Genomic DNA, 18990 nt, shown 5'->3' on the forward strand with positions numbered 1-18990 from the left:
ATGGCTCAGATACTTATCAATGTTAATATGTAGGAATTAAAGATGTAACAAATGTAACAAAAGAAAAAAAAAGTAACATTTGTGAATGTCATGAGTGTTATTAGTGATATCTGATATCAGTTTAATTGCTGTGCAGTCAAGTATAATGCCTGCAAGCCTCTTCAAACAGCACTAATGCTTATGTGTCATTGTGTTAGGTGTCACATAATATAAATATAGTGTGTTTGTTGTTTTATTGATCTTTTTTCTTATTTTGTGTTTTCTTTTTTTGCAAGCGAATCATACTCAAAATACAAGTGTAGTGAGGCAGAGAGAGAGTTTGTAACCTTTGTGACTGTCAAGGCAAAATGTAAAACACCAGTGTCAACCAGATACTGGCACAGAATTATTTTAGATATTATCATATGTGTAGTAACACAATATCAGTAATAATGGTTATTAATTGAGTCACGCTTACTGTATTTTTATTAAATATAATTCCTTGATCGTTGATAAGACCACCACAGTTTCAGACCCTTTAGTATTTGAGGTAAAAGAGTGATCTTTGATGAGATGATGGTCTTTGATGTGTCTTTCATGTACTTAAGATTTTCATTTAAATGCAAGAGGTTCTGGATGGCCTAGGAATGTATGCTAGTCAGAACACTAACATGTTCTTTCTAACTCTCTCCATGCTCCAGTTGACCAGACTGGTAAGTCTGTCTCTCCTCCCTGAGGCCTGTGTGCTAACCAACTAAATTCCTTGTTGTGGTAGCAGTACTATTTATGCAATGCTTTGTTTGTAAAAAGCCAAAACAGGCTAAATGTGGACACACTCTTGAAAATGTCTTTTTTAAAGGATGTCACTGTAATTTAATATGAAAAGATTATTTGTTACAGTTTTAAACAGGCATAAACAACATCCGAATTTCTTAATGTCATGTGAAGTCAAAGAAAATTATCAAATGAAATAAGGACTTGTTACATTGTGTTAATCTTTGAACGTCTTTCTACATCTGTGAAGTCAGAAAGTTTTACTGTAACCATTCATTTTATACTGTAACCAACTATTTTTTTTCTGCATTCCATACTAAAGGCTTGAATAAACCTTTTTCTGATTGTTGTGAATCTTTGTGTAGGTGCCCGGATTGAAGAGTTTGTCTATGAGAAACTGGACAAAAAGCTTCCATCCAGAACCACCAATGCTGAACTGCTGGGACAGTATATGCAGGATGCAGCAAAGGAATTTGGCCCAGGAACTCCATATGGTTTGTATAATTAACCAGAAAACACAAACATAATGCTGTATTTATTATAAATCAGAAACATGATTACTTTCAAATAACTGAAAGAGTTCTTAGGCTCTAACACCTTAAACATAAGTCTGGAAACCACGTTAATATCTTGCTCGTCTGTCACTAGATGGTGCACCTGCCTTGCCATTATGTTAAGTTAAAGGAATAGTTCCCTAAAAAGGAAAATTCTCTCGTAATTTACTTCTTTACTTCAGTTGAACACAAACATAAGTCAAACAGTAAAAAACTTTGTCTGTAGTTTATATCTTGTGGTGTGACAAATAGTTGTATTCAGTTGTTATTGATCAAAATTATTGTGAACACTCATTATTGTTGGGGTTTTACTTACCATTACTTACACTATAGGCTTCAGTGACAACAAACAGACACAATTATCTCGTTGATTTTGGTGTTTCAAGAGCAACAGTCTCCACAATTATGACTGCTTACAAGCAAGGATGGTAAGACCTAATAGTCAGAGAAGAGGAGTAATGGGTGAAAACCCGAAATGATAGGGACTGTCCAACACTAATAAAGACTGTCCAATAGAGATGCGCGGATGAGCTAAAATGACACCCGCATCCGCTGCTTCAAATAAATTATCCACCCACCCGCATGTATAATTTTCTCTGATATAGATATCCGCACCCGATCGTCACTTTAATTACTCTAATTCTTGATGTTATCAGATGTCGTTAGAACAAATCTGTCAATCTCTGATAGTAAAATAATACGCTGATCCTACATTTTCTTAATTAAATAAAAACAGGCTTTACTCCCTTCAGACTTTGAATATCATCGTTTCTGTCACTGCAACACGCAACACACAAACACACACGAACGTAAGAACTTAAAGGTGCAGTTTGTAACAATTTTGCAGTAAAATATCCAAAAACTACTAGGCCAGTGTTATATATTTTGTTTAGCTGAGTACATACAATATCTCAAATGTTTCCAACTACTTGTAAATCGTGAGAAAATCACCATTCTAAACAGTGACACGTCGCAGGGCAGTCGCCTGTCAATGGCGTCATATCCGCGTTACCCTTTGTTACCGCCTTTACTGATGTAGAAAGCGCATGACAACAGTGTCATGGACAAATGCGGAAGTAGTGTATAGCGTCTAGCAAGCCACTAGCTTGTTTCGAGCAGTCACTTATTTATGGACCACAATTATACACAACATTTATAAAACTTTATTACTTTACCTCATCCGCTAGTGATTTCTCGTTCCCGTCTGATTGATGGCCATCAGCGGTGGAGTTGAAGACAACAGATCCCATCATTCCTCGCTCCTTCACAGCGTCATCAAGCTACGCCATTGTTGTTGTTTTGATCGTGTGCCCTCTAGCGGCGGTTTTTACAAACTGCACCTTTAAGGTGTTTGTCTGACTTGACTGGCCTTTCGATTTAGCACACACATGATGTACCACATTCGAGGTACCAGTCTTGTGGCTTTAATATACTGTACATACAGTGCCTCACAGTCATTGCATATTACATACCCAGCACTTGATTCATCCTCGTTTAACCACTTCGCTAAGACACTCCCACACGACACTTTTCTTTCTTTCTTTCCTTCCTTTTGTTTTGTTTTAATTCTCCCTTTTTAATTTTCTCTTGGATTTGTTTCGCCTCCATTTCTGCTTTAAGAAATGGTCCTCCCTCTACCGCCGCCACTCGCATATTTAATTTAAATGAGTGCAAATTAGCGTCTGCCTGATGGAAAATGCATATAAAACACATTTGTATTTTAGAGAAATGTAGTTAATATTTGTATCATTATTGACTGGTCTCATCCACCCGCGACCCACCTGCAATTAATCAGAATGTATTTTTTATTACATGACCCACCAGACGATCATCCGCAGCGCCCGCGGATGTAACCGCCATCCACGCATCACTACTGTCCAAACAACAAGAGCAAATGTGACAGCAAAGCTCAATATCTCCCTCACAAAACTAACATCCACGGAAGAGCTGCAACGGCTAAACCTTTATTTACAGACACCAACGCTATATTGTGAAAAGATAGTGACAGGATCATAAACCTCGAGAGGTGAAAACAGGTGATATGGTCTGTTGAGTCAAGTACCTTGTCAGGGTGTGGTGAACCATACTTGGCAGCCCAAACTGGTTTCAATTGTCAAACATGATTGGAGTGGATCTTTGATGAATTGAGGGGGGGGGGGCTTATCTTGGTATTCTCGCTGGCCGTATCATTGCCCTATGAAGCTGAGTTTCTGCATGCAAGCATTTGATGCTTCTATTTGATGCCTCATTTGAGGCTTCCTTATGCTTCCGTTGTTTTCCACCAATTATGTCATTTTTAAAACAATAATGCACTAGTATACACACCCAGAACCCAGAGTTAAGATGAACATCAGTCATTAGACTTGATCATCTTGTGTCCCTAAAAATGTCAACCTTGAACATACACTTTGGATAAAAACGCCTGCCAAATGCATGAATGTAAATCGTCAAACCAGTGTGAGCCATTTTAGAGATAAGTAACAAGCAGATTCTACCCTTCAGCATCCCAGAACTGTAAGATGTTCTAATAAACGAATGGCACAACAGTCCTTTGATGACAGATCAACCTTATTACTGAAGAAATATTGTTTATTGTTCAGGTGTTTGCATTATTTTGTGCAACCCCAGTAGTTTTAGGTGGAGATTAGCATGAAAATTCAAAAGTATTTAAATATACAGTTACAGATGCTTTCAGTAGTTTGTATGAAATCTACCTTTCATCTGCAAAACATTTTCCAGGCATTTTTATTATTATATTCAGAAAATGGTTCCAGGTCCCATCTAATGCTTTATATTGTGCAAACCAAATTATTAGAAGTAAACCACTGCAATGCAATTTTAATATCTTGAAACTCAAAAATCTATGAATTCCCATGAACAATCAATCACTTCCATTATTCTTGAAGAGTTGTCATGATGCTTGCCCACTGAAGTAGATGTGTGTAGCAAATCTATGTTTTTAAAATTTTTTGCTTGTGATTTCAGGCAGCACTTTAATCACGGTTGGAGAGTATCAGAAGAGATTGGGTGGAGCAGAGAGAGAATTCCTTCACACATCAGCCATTAACTTCCTCACACCTCTGAGGAACTTTTTAGAGGGAGACTGGAAAACCATTTCAGTGAGTTACGAATTTCTAGTTTAACTCATAAACAAGACCTGGTAAAGTCTTACAGTACATGAGCCAGACAATAAAAGTGGAGCTGTCAGATTTTACCAGCTTGCAAATGTGTATCCACTGAATATAAGGGAAATTTGACACATAGTGTTCCAAGATTTAGTATTTATTCTACAGCCTGAATACTTGTGTACCATTATTTAAATAAGCTCCCTGTTTTATGTTTGTGGGTCTGTCTGCATTCTGCCATCTCCAGTTTTGGCACTGTGAAATAAATTACATTAGTACATACATTAGTAAATACATTAGCTAACATGAACTTACAATGAGCAATATAGTTTTCAGCATCTATTAATCCCTATTAATATTAGTTAATGCCAATACATTTAATCATGTAGTTCATGGTGCATCAACTAATGTCAACAGAAAAATGAATTACTAAATGCCCTGTTGAAAAAATCCATCATATGCTGGTTAGGTATGGTTTGAAGCATGGTAGCTGGTTTGTGCTGGTCATGAGCTGGTTTAAGCTGGTCCTTAGTTGGTTATGAGCTGGTCCTGAGCTAGGGGCTAGCTGCTTAGGACCCGGTTAGGACCAGCTTAAACCAGCTCAAACCAGCTAAGGACCAACACATGACCAGCTCAAACCAAATACCTTGCTTCAAAACATACCTAACTAGCATATGCTATTTTTTTCAACAGGGCTTGCTGAGATGCTAACCTAAGCCAAGATCAATAAATGCTGTAAAAGTACAAAAACAACCTTACTGTAAAACGTGTTACTGACATACAGTATATATATTGGCTGTACCAAGAAACAAGTTTGGTGTCCTAATGTGTTTTACGCAATTTTCTGTTTGCAGAAAGAGAGAAGGCTTCTTGAAAACCGACGCCTTGACCTGGATGTGTGTAAAGCTCGGCTCAAGAAGGCCAAGTTAGCAGAGGCCAAGGCTGCTGTAAGGTTTATTTTCACTTTCTTTTATGATCTTGTGTCTATCATCCCCCATCTTTGATCACCTTTCCTGACCCTGTTGTGTTAGTCTACTGTCTGTCAACCCACTCAAGGTGATTGTGAAATATCACAAACCGTTTGTACTCAGTGGAATTCCACACAACATTAGAGCATTACTAGGATGCGTTGAGGACAAACTATATGATATTTGAGACGTTTTAAACAAAACTAACTACAGAGTTTCTGGAGACATTTATATGTCGATTACTAGACAGCTCTGGATCATTTTAAATCAGTTCACAGCAAGAACGAACGACAGGCAAAAGCTCTTGTTAAGTTTTATTTCAAGTTATATTTATTGTGTTGTAAACGTGAGGAAAAGTGTCATTAATACACAATAAATTTATCATAAGAGCATATTAACACAAGCCCTTTCATTTTGCTTTATTGCATACATTTATACATGTACATATTTAAACTATTCAACAAAATTCCACAGATTTTTCCAAAATTTTAGCTCGGAATTAACAAAAGAGTCTGCCGATTCTGTATGGCCCTGCTCATTAGGGAAAGCTACCCTAAAAGTGTCGCCGTACATACATACTTAAGTCTGGCCTGCTGGCTCACCATGAGGTTGCAACGAAGGTACCATGAGGTTCAACAAAAAACGTCTCGGTTACGACTGTAACCTCCATTCCCTGATGGAGGGAACGAGATGTTGTGTTGAGAGACAGATTGGGGCTTGATCTTGAGAACATATCATTTCCGAGAGGATTTTTAAAACCCCAATGGGCTTGGCGAATGGCACACGCACGCCAGTCCCCGCCCCGTGCATACAGGTATAAAAGGAAGATGGCGGCTGTCATTCATTCACCCTTTGGGCTGAGGAACCTGAGAGGTATCTCCCGGTCGCTGCAGCGGGTCGGCGAAGCGTTGTGGCATGAAGACATGAATGCGTTCCCCTTCAGTCGGTCTCTCGACGTTGTGTTGAGAGACAGACTGGGGACCTGTCTTTACACACCACAGCGCTGAGCCATATCACGACCTCAAACGGAACGACACTGACTGGACTAGCAAGTGAGTGCTACCGCGAGACGTAATCTTCCAGTGGGATCAGTACTAGTAGCATACTGAGAAGCTTGTACCGACGGCTATCACGGGCTGTGCCGTTCGTCTCTAGTAGCGAGACGCCGTCCAGCACCGTAAGAACACTGGGGAAACACTGCTCTCCTCTTTGAAGAGTGTGTTACGGAGGCCACATCCTACCACAAGGGGAGGTTACATGTGGAGTCACCAACATGGTCTCACCAGTGGGGAGAACAAAATGTGAGATTTTGTGTCAGCCCGGATGGGGGGACAGAACCCAGGCGGGTAACCACCGGAGGGGAGGTCACATGTTCACCGACAGGGGAACCAGGAGTGAGGAATTAAACATACAGGGGTGATTTGGGGGTTCCCATGGATGGGGAGTCACTACGTATGGGGCAACAGTCCTAGTACGCCCAAACCAGATGCCTGTCTTATACGCCGATAGCGTGTAAGACACGGGGCTGACACTGGTTCCACGCGGAGGTTGTAAAACCTTGCGAAGGTACTGGGCTTAGCCCAACCCGCAGCATTACAAATGTCTGCCAGAGAGGCGCCCTGAGCCAGTGCCCACGAGGAGGCCATACCCCCGCTCGGAGGAAAGTCAGATCTGACCAGGAGTTGAGGGTGCGAAGGCACTGAGGCGTTACCGTAATGCGCCTGGTGCCGGTGTGCCACGCCGTCCAGGGAACACGACTCTGAAGCCAGTGCTGAAGCGGCCGTATGTGCATCAACCCGAAAGGGATTACCTGCCATGTGCCCCAGGAGCATCTGAAAATGTTTCAGCGGGACCGCTGTAGTCCGCCTGACAAGTTTCAGACAGTTCAGCACTGACTGCGCACGCTCGTTGGTGAGACGCGCTGACATACGGACAGAGTGTAGTTCCTTACTGAGATAAGAGGAGCTCTGCGCTGTGGAGAGCTCGCTCTTTTCTCGGTTGACCCGTAGGCCCAGACGGTTTAGGTGCCGGAGCACGAGGCCCCTGTGTGTACACAACACATCTCGCGAGTGTGCCAAGATAAGCCATTCATCGAGATTGTTGAGTATCTGCACGCCTTGCTCCCTGAGGGGCGCTAAGGCAGCCTCTACGAGTTTGGTAAATACCTGAGGAGACAGGGCTAGCCCGAAGGGCAGGACCTTGTACTGATACGCTCTTCCCTCGAACGCGAACCGCAGGAACGGTCGGTGTCGAGGGAGGATGGAGACGTGAAAGTACGTGTCCATCAGGTCGATTGCCACGAACCAATCTTGGTGACGAACTGAGCCCAAGCTGCGCTTCTGCGTCAGCATCCTGAACGGCAGCTTGTGTAGGTGCTTGTTCAGGAGGCGCAGATCCAGAATGGGGCGCAGCCCCCCCCACCTTTTTTGGGCACTATGAAGTACGGGCTGTAAAACCCGGAAGACATCTCGGTTAGAAGGACGGGTTCGATCCCACTTTTCGCCAGAAGGGCGGCAACCTTGTCCCGAAGCACGGGAGCATTCTCCCCTCGAACCGAGGTGTGGAGAATGCCCCGAAACTTGGGCGGGCGCCTGGCGAACTGGATCGCATAACCGAGACGGATCGTCCTCTCTACCCAGCGTGACGGGCTGGTGCACCCTTGCCAAGCGCCCAAGGATCGTGACAGCGGAACCAGAGGGACGATCTGCTTCACCGTGCCGTGGGAGGCTGGTTCTGTGAATGACAGAGTGGGGCGGAACCCCGGGGAGGTAGACGGCTCTGTTGAGTTACCTGCTTGTTGTCGCTGACCGATGCAACGTCCGGTGGAGGTTGCGGCCGGCAGCTTGGTCCGTCCAAGACACCGTCGAGTCGAGGGTGCTGTGGAGGAAGAAAACCCAGGGAAAAACTCTTTTTGTGAGAATGTGGGCACCGGGCCCTGATAAGGGTTGATAGGAGCGGCAGGCAGCGTCCCTCTCTGACCCGTGGGCATTGGTATGGCCGGGGTCGGGCCCGATGTTGATTTCCCCGGGTTCTTTCCGTCATCTGGGAGGGCTCTGGAACCGGAGGAGCCGTTGCGGGGGGGTGGGGCTGCTGGGAAGCAGGCTGTGCTCGGGACCGTGATGGCCGATAGGTGGTCACGTCGCGGTGGGATCTGTTTGATCACCTCAGTCTGCTTCTGCACCGCGGAGAACTGTTGTGACACATCCTCCACGGTGTCACCAAACAGCCCGGCTTGCGAGATGGGTCCATCCAGAAGGCGGGCCTTCTGGGTGTCGCCCATCTGCGCAAGACTGAGCCACAGATGCCTCTTTTGGACCACGAGTGTGGACATCGACCGACCCAAGGCATGTGCCGTGGCCTTCGTCGCCTGAAGCGTGAGGTCAGTGGCCGTGCGTAACTCGCTCATGCGAGTTGGGTCAGCCTTCCCATCATCCAGGTTTTTCAGGGCTTTAGCCTGAAAGACCTGAAGGACCGCTATAGCGTGGAGGGTGGAAGCGGCCTGTCCTGCAGCATTGTAAAAAAGCTTACAAGCCTTGGACGGAAGTCTAGGTCGACCCCTCCAGGCGGCAGCTGTCTGCGGGCACAGGTGCACCGTGACTGCACGCTCCACCTGGGGGATGTTGACATAGCCTTTGGTCGCCCCACCATCCAGAGAAGTAACAGCCCCCAACCCCGCTAGCCGGGAACGTGCCGAGAATGGTGCATTCCAGGACATAGTGAGCTCCTCATGCTCCTCCGGGAAAAATGGCACCGGGGCGGTTCGTGGCTTTTGACTACGCTCTGACCCCAGAAACCACGAATCCGGCTGCCCGGGCAAGCATGGCTGACATCTCAGTGTCGGCCTCATCTTGAGCTCGACCGCCCGGGGGCAGAAGCTCAGAGAGGTTTTCCACATCTAATGCCAGGAGGTAGCTGTCTGATGCTATGACAGAGAGTTCATCCTCATCTCTCTGTGGAGTCTGCCCGCTATGGGACGGTCTACCGCCGCCCATCGGGGATGAGCCAGGTGAGCGTGCTGGGGTATGGGTGGTCCGCGAAGCCGAAGCTGAAGGAGCGACATCCATAAGAACCCCAAAATCACCCCCGCTGCTCGCCGAAGCGGTCGACCTTGCCGAAGCGGCAGTCGAACTCGCTTGGGAAGCAGACGGGGTGGCAGCAGCGCTCACAAAGAACGTAGCCAGCTGTGACTGCAACACCTTGATCACCATGTTCTTAAAGACAGAACATGCCGGATCGACAAACCCTGCCTCAGCATGCTTGACCCCCAAGCATGTGATGCAGGTGTCGTGCCCGTCTGACTCAGGGATGAGTCTGTCACACCCAAGGACACAGCTGCGAGACATGCTCGCAACTGTGAGAAATTTGCTCTTTTAGGTCTGTAGCTCACTGCCGAGATGTCCAAGGGAAGTCTGTTATCAGGAGGGAGAAGTCCGCTGCTCTGCATTGTAAATCCAGCAGTAAAGAGTCTCGAAGAGATAAATGCTTGACAATCATGCCACGCAAGTTCCGAAGAATAAAGGATGAGTGAATGGCTGCCACCATCTCCATCTCCCTTTTATACCCGTATGCACGGGGCGAGGACTGGCGTGCGTGTGCCATTCGCCAAGCCCATTGGCGTTTTAAAATTCCTCTCGGAGATGATAGATTCTCAAGATCAAACCCCAGTCTGTCTCTCAACACAACGTTGAGAGACCACCTGAAGGGGAAATGAAATAATTTAAAAAAATAAATATAATAAAATACATAATAAAATGATAATGCATACAAACCATAGTATTTTCACCTTACAATTTTCATGAATGGTTATACTCTTTGCCAGTTTAACACCCATGATAATGTACATGGACAGTTTTAAAAATGATAATACTTTGTATCACAGACTATTCAATAGTACTTGTAAGTACTTGTAAGTTGTGATCAGCCAGTCTAGATATGTGGAGACAGTCTTGACAAGCCCAAACAGCTTGACGTCTACATCGTCAAGTCTGCAGCATAGAACGTTGGAAAATCATGGAAGTCATGTGGCTTTCATTCAGTTTTGTTTGTTTCCCACTTTGATACTAAAGTGATTCAGGAGTTTTGCCCTGAACACTATCATATGACATTCAAACACAGTTTAAAGAATACACCCTCATAGGGTGGAATATTGGTAATTCCCCCACCTGATCCCGTTTTCATTTCATAGTACATTTGAATTCTCAGTCATATCCATCATTGAAGTGGTAATCTAAAGGAAGGGTCAGTCTTAGGGGTGTAACGATACTTCGTAATACGATATTTCGCGATGCAAAAATGTCACGATGTGCATCGAAGACAGATCAGGATATTTTACGATATGATGTTTAATTGTATTCGTTGACCAGTCAAGATGCTACCTACTCTGCGCCAGCGCGTCACGTGTGCTTATCTCACATATGCGGTACAGAGAGAAGTCTCTGGGAGAAGGGGAAGCACAAGACACAATCTATGTCTCCACGTGATTTACAAAGCGTCTTATTTTCCCTCACAATCGTCGGTAAAACACCGCAAACTTGAAGCGTGACTGCTGGCGAGTCACCCCGAAACTCATTACAAAGGCAGCAAAAAAGTTTTTAAATGCCAATGTTAGTTTATCCGCTAACGTGAGCTGCTGCATAACGTGATATGCAACATAATGTCAAAAGAAACCAGCGCTGTACCGATTAGAGAAGTGAGTCGTACTGTAGTTTAAAAGATTGAATGACATGCTAAAAATCGAACCAAGTATGTGATTTGCATGATTGAAGAAATGTAATGCAGTTTATATAATATGTCTTTTTGAAAGATATTTCTCATTCATTACTGTCTCAAGCAAAGACAGCGCAGCTTCAAAGAGACATGAGCCAATAGCGCTTGAGTGTGAGCTCTGTCAGAGAGTTTCATTGGTTGAATGTACTGAATGAACACGCCCTTCACTGGACGAACGAGTCATTTGAGTCAAAATGAGACTGAATGAACTGCTACATGTCGTTCATGGTCTAATATTCTCTGTGTTACAACAATGCATATCCAGTAGTTACTGAACTTTTCTGAAAAATAAAGGTAATGACCTGGTTTAATTTAATTCTAAGGTGAAGTAAATTATGTCAAAACAGTTCAATCTTTGTATGGAACATTTAATTACACCATTTAAATGAGTTAAACCAGATATATTTTAGTAGACTAAATATAATGTAGCTTTTGTCGACTAAAATGATGGAGATGACTAAAATATGACTAAAACTAAATTGCATTTTAGTCAAAAGACTATGACTAAACCTAAATCAAAATTTGCTGTCAAAATTGACACTCAGTGACAAACCTGCAGTACAGCAGGTTCAGCCTTAAAATGTTAAAATTCTTTATTAAGTTGTATGTGCAGCAAAAAAAGTTACTGAAATTGTTAATATTTTGAAAATAAATGTTATTTGAATTTCAGTTTAATTTTTTAATTTTGTTCAAAATATCGAGATGTGTATCGTATCGTGAACCCAGCATCGAGATGTGTACCGAATCGTGAGCTGAGTGTATCATTACACCCCTAGTGACCCCGAGTCAGTATAGTGTTATTACCTCTCTTTGGTTCTTCCTGAGGATTCTGTTTCCATTTTTATGAGTGTGTGTAATGACTGCTAAAGGTCACATTTTTTGATTGTGTGTTCAGATATATTCTTTCCTCTATCTATGCACACCTCTCTGTTGTCATTTGCACAGTGTGAGGGAGATGTGAGTATCCTGTGCGTGTGTGTGTGTGCGCGTGTGTGTGTATGTTTGTTTTCTTGCCCAATTGTCTTTCAAACCAGGCTTAGCATATACTCCTAAAAATACTGGGTTGCTTTCAGCCCAGCGTTGGGTCAAAAAGTGACAAACTAACCAAAATTGGTTATGAATAAATTAACCCAGAAAACGTATTTTACCATAAACTACAACATGCATAGGTTAAATCAGCTGGGTTTGTCTCTTTTTGACCCAATGATGACTAACCCAGCATTTGTCGGAGCTTATAGTACTCTTAATAGCATTAAATTAATGGCACATGGTTGTAACTTGACAAGTCAAACAGAATTGCAACAATAGAGCATTTGTGGTCCAAATACAGTTAATAGTAAAATATTAGAGAACAGGGTTTCCCCACCAAGCATTTAGTAAACCCTAGAGATTCAGAATGGAACTGCAGGGGGTTTGTGAGATTGTGTTAAAAATGTCCTTACTGAATAATCAATAAAAGAAACCTGTAAAAGGAATGAATTTAAACTATTTATTCATTAAAAATGGTTATTGATTATAATAATTATTAAAAGGTTTGCAAATTACTTAAAGGGGCAGTTCACCCAAAAACTACAGAAAAACTGCTTTATAAATTTCTTTGTTCTGTTGAACACAAAAGAAGATCTTTTGAAGAACAGAAGAACAGAACAGTTCTGGGGCACACATTGTAATTTTTCCCACTATGGTTGTCAATTATGGCCTAAAACTGTTTGGTTACAAACATTTTTCCAAATATATTTCCCAGTGTTTAGCAGAACAACAAAATTTATACAGATTTGGAACAACTTGAGGGTGATAAATGATAACCAATTTTTTTTTTCTCTTTAAACCTCATTAGTCACTACAGAATACCAAATGTAAGTCATCTTTAAAATACTTTGGGAAGCCCTGTTATAGAACCTGGTGTAGTTTATAGTAATTACAAAACAAACTCCATTAGCCATTTGTATGTTTATTCTTTGTACAGATTATACAGACATTTAATCTTACTGACTTTTTAATTCTTCAGCTAAAAAGTGAAGCCATGTTGTAATTCCATGTTGGAATGACGTTGGCTACATTGGCTGCTTATTGCAACATCACTTCATTTTAAAGAGCGTGTTGGGACATGTTGATGTCCTGCAATGACTGTTTATGACATCACTCTGCTCTTCAGTTATTTATAGACATGGGGAACGAATAGTGACGAAGTAGAGAAAATATCTTGACCAAACAATGACTTACAGTTTTGGAGAATGATACTTGTAAAAGTTTGATTGAAGGTAACAGAAGATGCTGGTGTTAAAGGTACAGTGTATGAAATTTAGCGGCATCTAGCGGCGAGTTTGTGAATTGCAACTCCACCCCTCCCTTTTGAAACACTTTTTTTCGAAACACAGAACAAAGATGTTGTCACGTTTTCACTTCTTTTCCGAAGGAGATAATGTATTTACGAAACGCGCTCTGAATAGCTGTTTGTCCATTTAGGGCTTCTGTAGAAACAATATCGTGAATTTCATGCAAGGGGACCACGGTGTATGTAGATAGAAATAGCTCATTCTAAGGTAATAAAAATATAACGCTTCATTATGTAAGGTCTTTATACACCTCTGAAGACATAGTTACGTATGTATATTATATTGCATTTCTGTCAATAGATCCTCTAAAAAACTACACACTGGACTTAAGTTGGTTTGAAAATGCGTGTATATAGACTAATCATCCTGAGCTGAACAAGCACTAAAAACAATAAAAGAATATTATCAGTCATAGGAAAGGAGAGGTTTCCAGAGGCTGTCAGTAAATACAAAAAAAGTAATAAAAATAAATTGATGCTTGCATTTCAGACGTACATAATAATGAGGTACATTCAGTTTTGTGTTTTGTTTGTTTGTTCAAGAAAGTGATATAAATTCATAACAATACAATGTAGACCAAAACTTAGTATTGTTGAAAATAGCCATGATGTGAACCTAAAATAATTAATGTTTTGCAACTGCTAAAATTTAATTCAAAAGAGATTATGCTCCTTAGTACCAGTAACAAAATACTAGTGTATTTCGCTCCATCCAAAACAGCTTAAAATTCCACAAAAAAGTATTTTTTATGATTGTTGTTTTGAACTAAGGTATTCCCTCTTTCTCTGTAACTGCCTTTTTGGTCACTTATTTGCTGGATTAGTTCATGTGTGGACACATGATTTTTTGTAAAACTCTGTTTCCCCCCTCACCTGTAGGCTGCGCCAGACTTTCAGGAGACTAGGCCTCGCAATTATGTCCTGTCCGCAAGTGCATCTGCGGTAAGAGAGCTGCAGAACTTTAGCTTTAGAATGATCCCCCCATACACTCTCTCTGGTGAAACTGATTTTGCAGAACTCATCCATGTTCCTTGGTTAACATCCTTGTTTGTCCTGGCACAACATTCCTGACAGATTTGAATACTCTTAAGGTTAGACTTAGGACTAGTGTAGGGGCTTGTTCAAATGTTATTTTTCTCTAATTTAAAGGTTGATGATAGTGATAGGAATGGGTTCAGACATTAGTTTAACAGGATTGTTGTTCCAGGACTAGCGAAAGACGTTGACCTACTGTATGAACGCACTTTACTCTGCAAAATCAAGGCGTGTCACTTGCTCTCTTTTTCTCTCCTTATGTTCTACATGACCCTTATTTGTGTATATTTCACACCAATATTTACACCAAACCCAAGTGGGGACTGTATTCTAGCAATCCTGTTTTAAATTTTAAATTACAAATGAGTTCGTAAATTAAAGTAATTATTATCCAATATTACAACTAATTGTCTTGTCATTTTTGTTTATTGGGTGATTGAAGGGTGCAGCGGATAAAATACTGAACCATGATAAAAATATTCTCTCTGTTGTTCCACCCTGATGTTTATTCATTCAATACAGTGGGATAGTGAATCTCTGAGTGACAGAATAAAGGTTGTATGAGCTTTGCATCTGACGGGGTGTCTTAATGTATAGAACTAGTTTAGTGTTCAGGTGCTGTCTGTATGATTTGTACCTCATTTGGTTAGTGACGATAGGATCCCTTTAAGACTTATCTGTGTTGTTGCCCTGTTTTCACATCTGTCAACTTTTCAAGGTTTACCAGATTTTCTAACATTGTTGTTTTTGTTTTTTTGTGATAGCATTGTTATTGTGTGGTGTTTGTTTGTTTGTCTTTCCGTGTGTGATTTAATGTTTTTGTGAGATGCAATGCATGTACAGTATATTCAGATAACAACTTTCATGACATTTATGACATATTGTAGCAGAAAGTTGTGTAGGTTCACTCTTAAAAAAAAGTAATCGATGCCATAGAAGAACCTTTTGGTTCCATAAAGAACCTTTAAGATCCGATTATAAAAAAGTAAGACAGAGATAGTGGCCGTAACTCAGACAGTTTCTGCATTTCTCATGTTAATCTTGAGCACTTAGAGAATAGTATCGCGTCCTTCAAATATCGGTAGACTCTTAAGTTTGATCACATTTATAAAAGACAGATACAGCTGTACGATTATTTCGGAAAACATGCGACGCGTGTGGGGGGGATGGGGGGCGGAACTAAACACATTTTTTGCCAACAAAACACAGACTTATGACTCAGTTTCACTTACCGTGTGCGGTTCATGTCCGGCATCTTTTAGCACTGGGACCGCTCCATCTATCAGTTTCAAATAATCTCCAAATCCAGCGTTACATTCACTGTTTATATAACATTCCTCACCAAAATGCAGTGAACAAACAAACACAGCTGAACTTCGCGAACGCAGTGCTCTCTCTCTCTCTTGCTACAGCTGGTTGACGTGTGCGCATGCTCCTTCTCCCGCTCTCCCTGGTTGACGCGTGGGCGTGCTCTTTCTTCTCGCTCTGATGGGTTGAAGCATGGGCGTGCTTTTCCTGGATAATTGTCCAATAAGGGACTAAGAAAAGTTGTTACGAAACGGATTTTCATGTTAAAAAAAACCCTCCGAAACCTATACGAATGCAGGGGGAATGTATCGAGCACAGAAATACTATGTCATACGTCCAACTCGTTTTTTGACAAGTTGACCAAGCCAGCACGTTTAACATTGTAAAGAGGTTGCACATCCCCTTTAAGCACCTTTATTTTTAAAGGGATACTTCACCCAAAAATGAAAATTCTGTCATCATTACTCACCTTCGAGTTGTTCCGAATCTGTATAAATTTCTTTGTTCTGATGAAAACAGAGAAAGATATTTGGAAGAATGATGAAATAATTTTCATTTTTGGGTGAACTATCCCTTTAATAGTGTTTGTGTAGAAATTATTCTATACAGATCCAGTCAAAATGTTGGACACTCCTGGGGCCCGTTCTTCTTACCTCGCTAACTCAGTTAGCTGGATTTGATTGTTGACGATTTCGCATGTTCTTGGATTGTTCGGTTCTTCGACGCTCATCCTGGACTTGTTGTTTTAGCAACAGGTCCGTTAGCTTAAACCTGCTCGGCAGCAGGTTTATTTCATGTAAACAGGATTAGATCGCGGTCATGATGCAGTCAAATCGGCTTCATTCATACAAAAGCAACTTGTTGTACAAGGTACATGATTAATAGAAAGAGCTTTGCGAATTTAACATGTAATTAACGCAATGTTTTGCGTTTAGAACATTATTTGTTGTAATGTAATATAATATATTTAGAACAATTTTTATTTCTCATTTACTGTGAAAAGTCTTCGGTGAGGACCGAAATAAATGAAGGAATAAATAAAATATTGTTTTTTTTTTCTTGTAAAGGAGATATTCGCATATAATATAAAAATATAAAAAAGAGATATAAAAGCTCAGACAGTGCATATGATATTGGGGATTTTAAAAAATTCAGTCTGTCTTGCCATTTGCAAATTTGTGGTATTTCAGTCTCTTAAGACCCCATCTTAATTAATATGATATAAGGGAACTAAAGATTCTGCAGTCATGATCACGTCAATGAGCATTATGTGTCTTGATTGATGTCATAGATTGCATCATAGGCCTCTGAGGCCTCATGTTATTTTCTGAAAATCAATTATGATATTTGCAGGTAATATTCATTTTAATATTAGTAATAGTATTAAGCAAAAAGTAATTGAATGAATAAGGAAGCTGACTGAATAATCTCTTAGATGGTGTGTGACCTAATGTGCACCTATAGTATCACCAGCACTGAAGCAAAATGACCTGAATCTGCATGAGTCAACAATTTTCAGTCACATTTATGATGGGACTGTGTTTGAAGACACCATTCCCTGACCCAAACCTGTTACACTGCAGCCCTAGTCAGGACAGGATCATGAAATGACCTTCGGGCAACTGATAGGAATGAAGGATTTCAGTGTATCAAAATTGCCTGACAGGCCTGTACTGTGTCATGTGCTACACTACATACATCATCAGAAAACAGAGGAGACCTGCGAGGGAGGTACAGCCTGATGATGATCTCTAAACCACTACAGACTGAGCTTCATGAGATATAACTTTTGGTATACAATTTTTTTATTATTCTTATATAGAAAGCAACACAAACATGCTTTATGGTCCCATATGCATTTTACTTTTAATCTCCATGGATAATAGGCAGGTATCAGTGTCATTTTTTACCTGCAATAAGAGATGTTAGGTCAGTAAACAATATAGAAATAGTTACTTAATCTCCAATCTTTAAAAAATTAAATCTCCAGTTTAAGGTTTGTGTTCTTTATATTGTGAAGGTCAATGTTTTGAAGTTTTGGCTTTTGAATGTCCATATATCCAACCGTTAAAGACTTTAAAAAGTTTATACATCGATGTGCCTTGTGCCTTTTGTGGAGTGAAATAAATAATTCACAATACATTAAAAGCAATAAAATAGCACAACAAAACCATATTTTCCACTATCTAGACTATACCACTTTTCTATGCAGACTCAGCAGATGTAAAAGCCTTTCACATAATGTGAACTCCTGCAACTGCTACTGAGTTAATCCAATTAAAAAAAATGTTATTGAAACGGACAGTCCTCCAGACACTTTCCTCAGTATCCCATGCAGTGAACACTAATGGGTATAAAACACTTTATTTTGTGGGGAAAACACCATCTCATTGCAATTAACCATTAAAAAAGATAATTTATAAAAAAAGAACTTAAAGTTAGTTTATCAAAATATACAACTTCAAACTGTAATACATATCTCTTAAAGTAATCTGTCTGTGCATCTTTTGAAGTGTTCCTGACATTTTAATAAGGTTTTAAAATTTGTCATAATCTTTAAGCAGTGGTAAAAAAACTATGGACGTAACTGCGTCTTTTGACGTAACAACCAGCCAATAGCAGCGTTGCTGATCACTAGTTCTTCTATCGATATATGCTGCCTTTCCAATTAAATCCAGATATACTAATCGTACACAAGAGGTGCGTTCGAAGAACTGAATTATCCAGATCATGATTAGCGGGATTAGGTCATCTCGGATATTTAATTTGATCTTGGATGTAGTAAGCGATGTACGAAGAACGGGCCCCTGGTCTTTCTTTATTAATGTTGTCATCATATGATAAATAACAACAAACCTGCATGTTTGAAATTATGCAGTGACAATTTTTTGTTGATTATAGGCGGTTTCATTGGACATACACGCCTGGCTAGAAGTTAACTTCCGGTCTGTTTGGTTATAATGTAAAAATGTATTTGATATTTACTTCATATTTATGTTTATTTATATTCATATTTTATTGTATACTCATTGGATTAAATGAAATGACAGTTATTGATTCTTTGCGGCGGTCTACCGGAAGTTAAGTTTTGACCACATAATGTTTGTTTATGTTGTTGCCCCTGAAATCGTCTGTATTGTAGATTT

General features: G+C 40.8%; 2 protein-coding genes across 5 annotated transcripts in view; both read left to right on the forward strand.

Moving 5' to 3' along the window:
• sh3glb2b (SH3-domain GRB2-like endophilin B2b) overlaps window positions 1-18990 on the forward strand; it is a 35700-nt gene that overhangs the window by 10335 nt on the left and 6375 nt on the right. The window contains exons 3-7 of one of the 4 annotated variants that reach the window (XM_057359962.1): window positions 681-692; window positions 1119-1247; window positions 4293-4426; window positions 5287-5379; window positions 14381-14443. In XM_057359962.1, coding sequence (XP_057215945.1) covers window positions 681-692; window positions 1119-1247; window positions 4293-4426; window positions 5287-5379; window positions 14381-14443 — 431 coding nt within the window. The remainder of the gene's footprint in view (window positions 1-680; window positions 693-1118; window positions 1248-4292; window positions 4427-5286; window positions 5380-14380; window positions 14444-18990) is intronic. The other 3 variants (XM_057359969.1, XM_057359977.1, XM_057359986.1) reach the window with 3 other exon arrangements.
• LOC130570032 (uncharacterized) overlaps window positions 1-18990 on the forward strand; it is a 185139-nt gene that overhangs the window by 2634 nt on the left and 163515 nt on the right. The window lies entirely within an intron of this gene.

The sequence above is a fragment of the Triplophysa rosa genome, linkage group LG2, assembly GCF_024868665.1.
Source record: "Triplophysa rosa linkage group LG2, Trosa_1v2, whole genome shotgun sequence".
NCBI lineage: Eukaryota > Metazoa > Chordata > Actinopteri > Cypriniformes > Nemacheilidae > Triplophysa > Triplophysa rosa.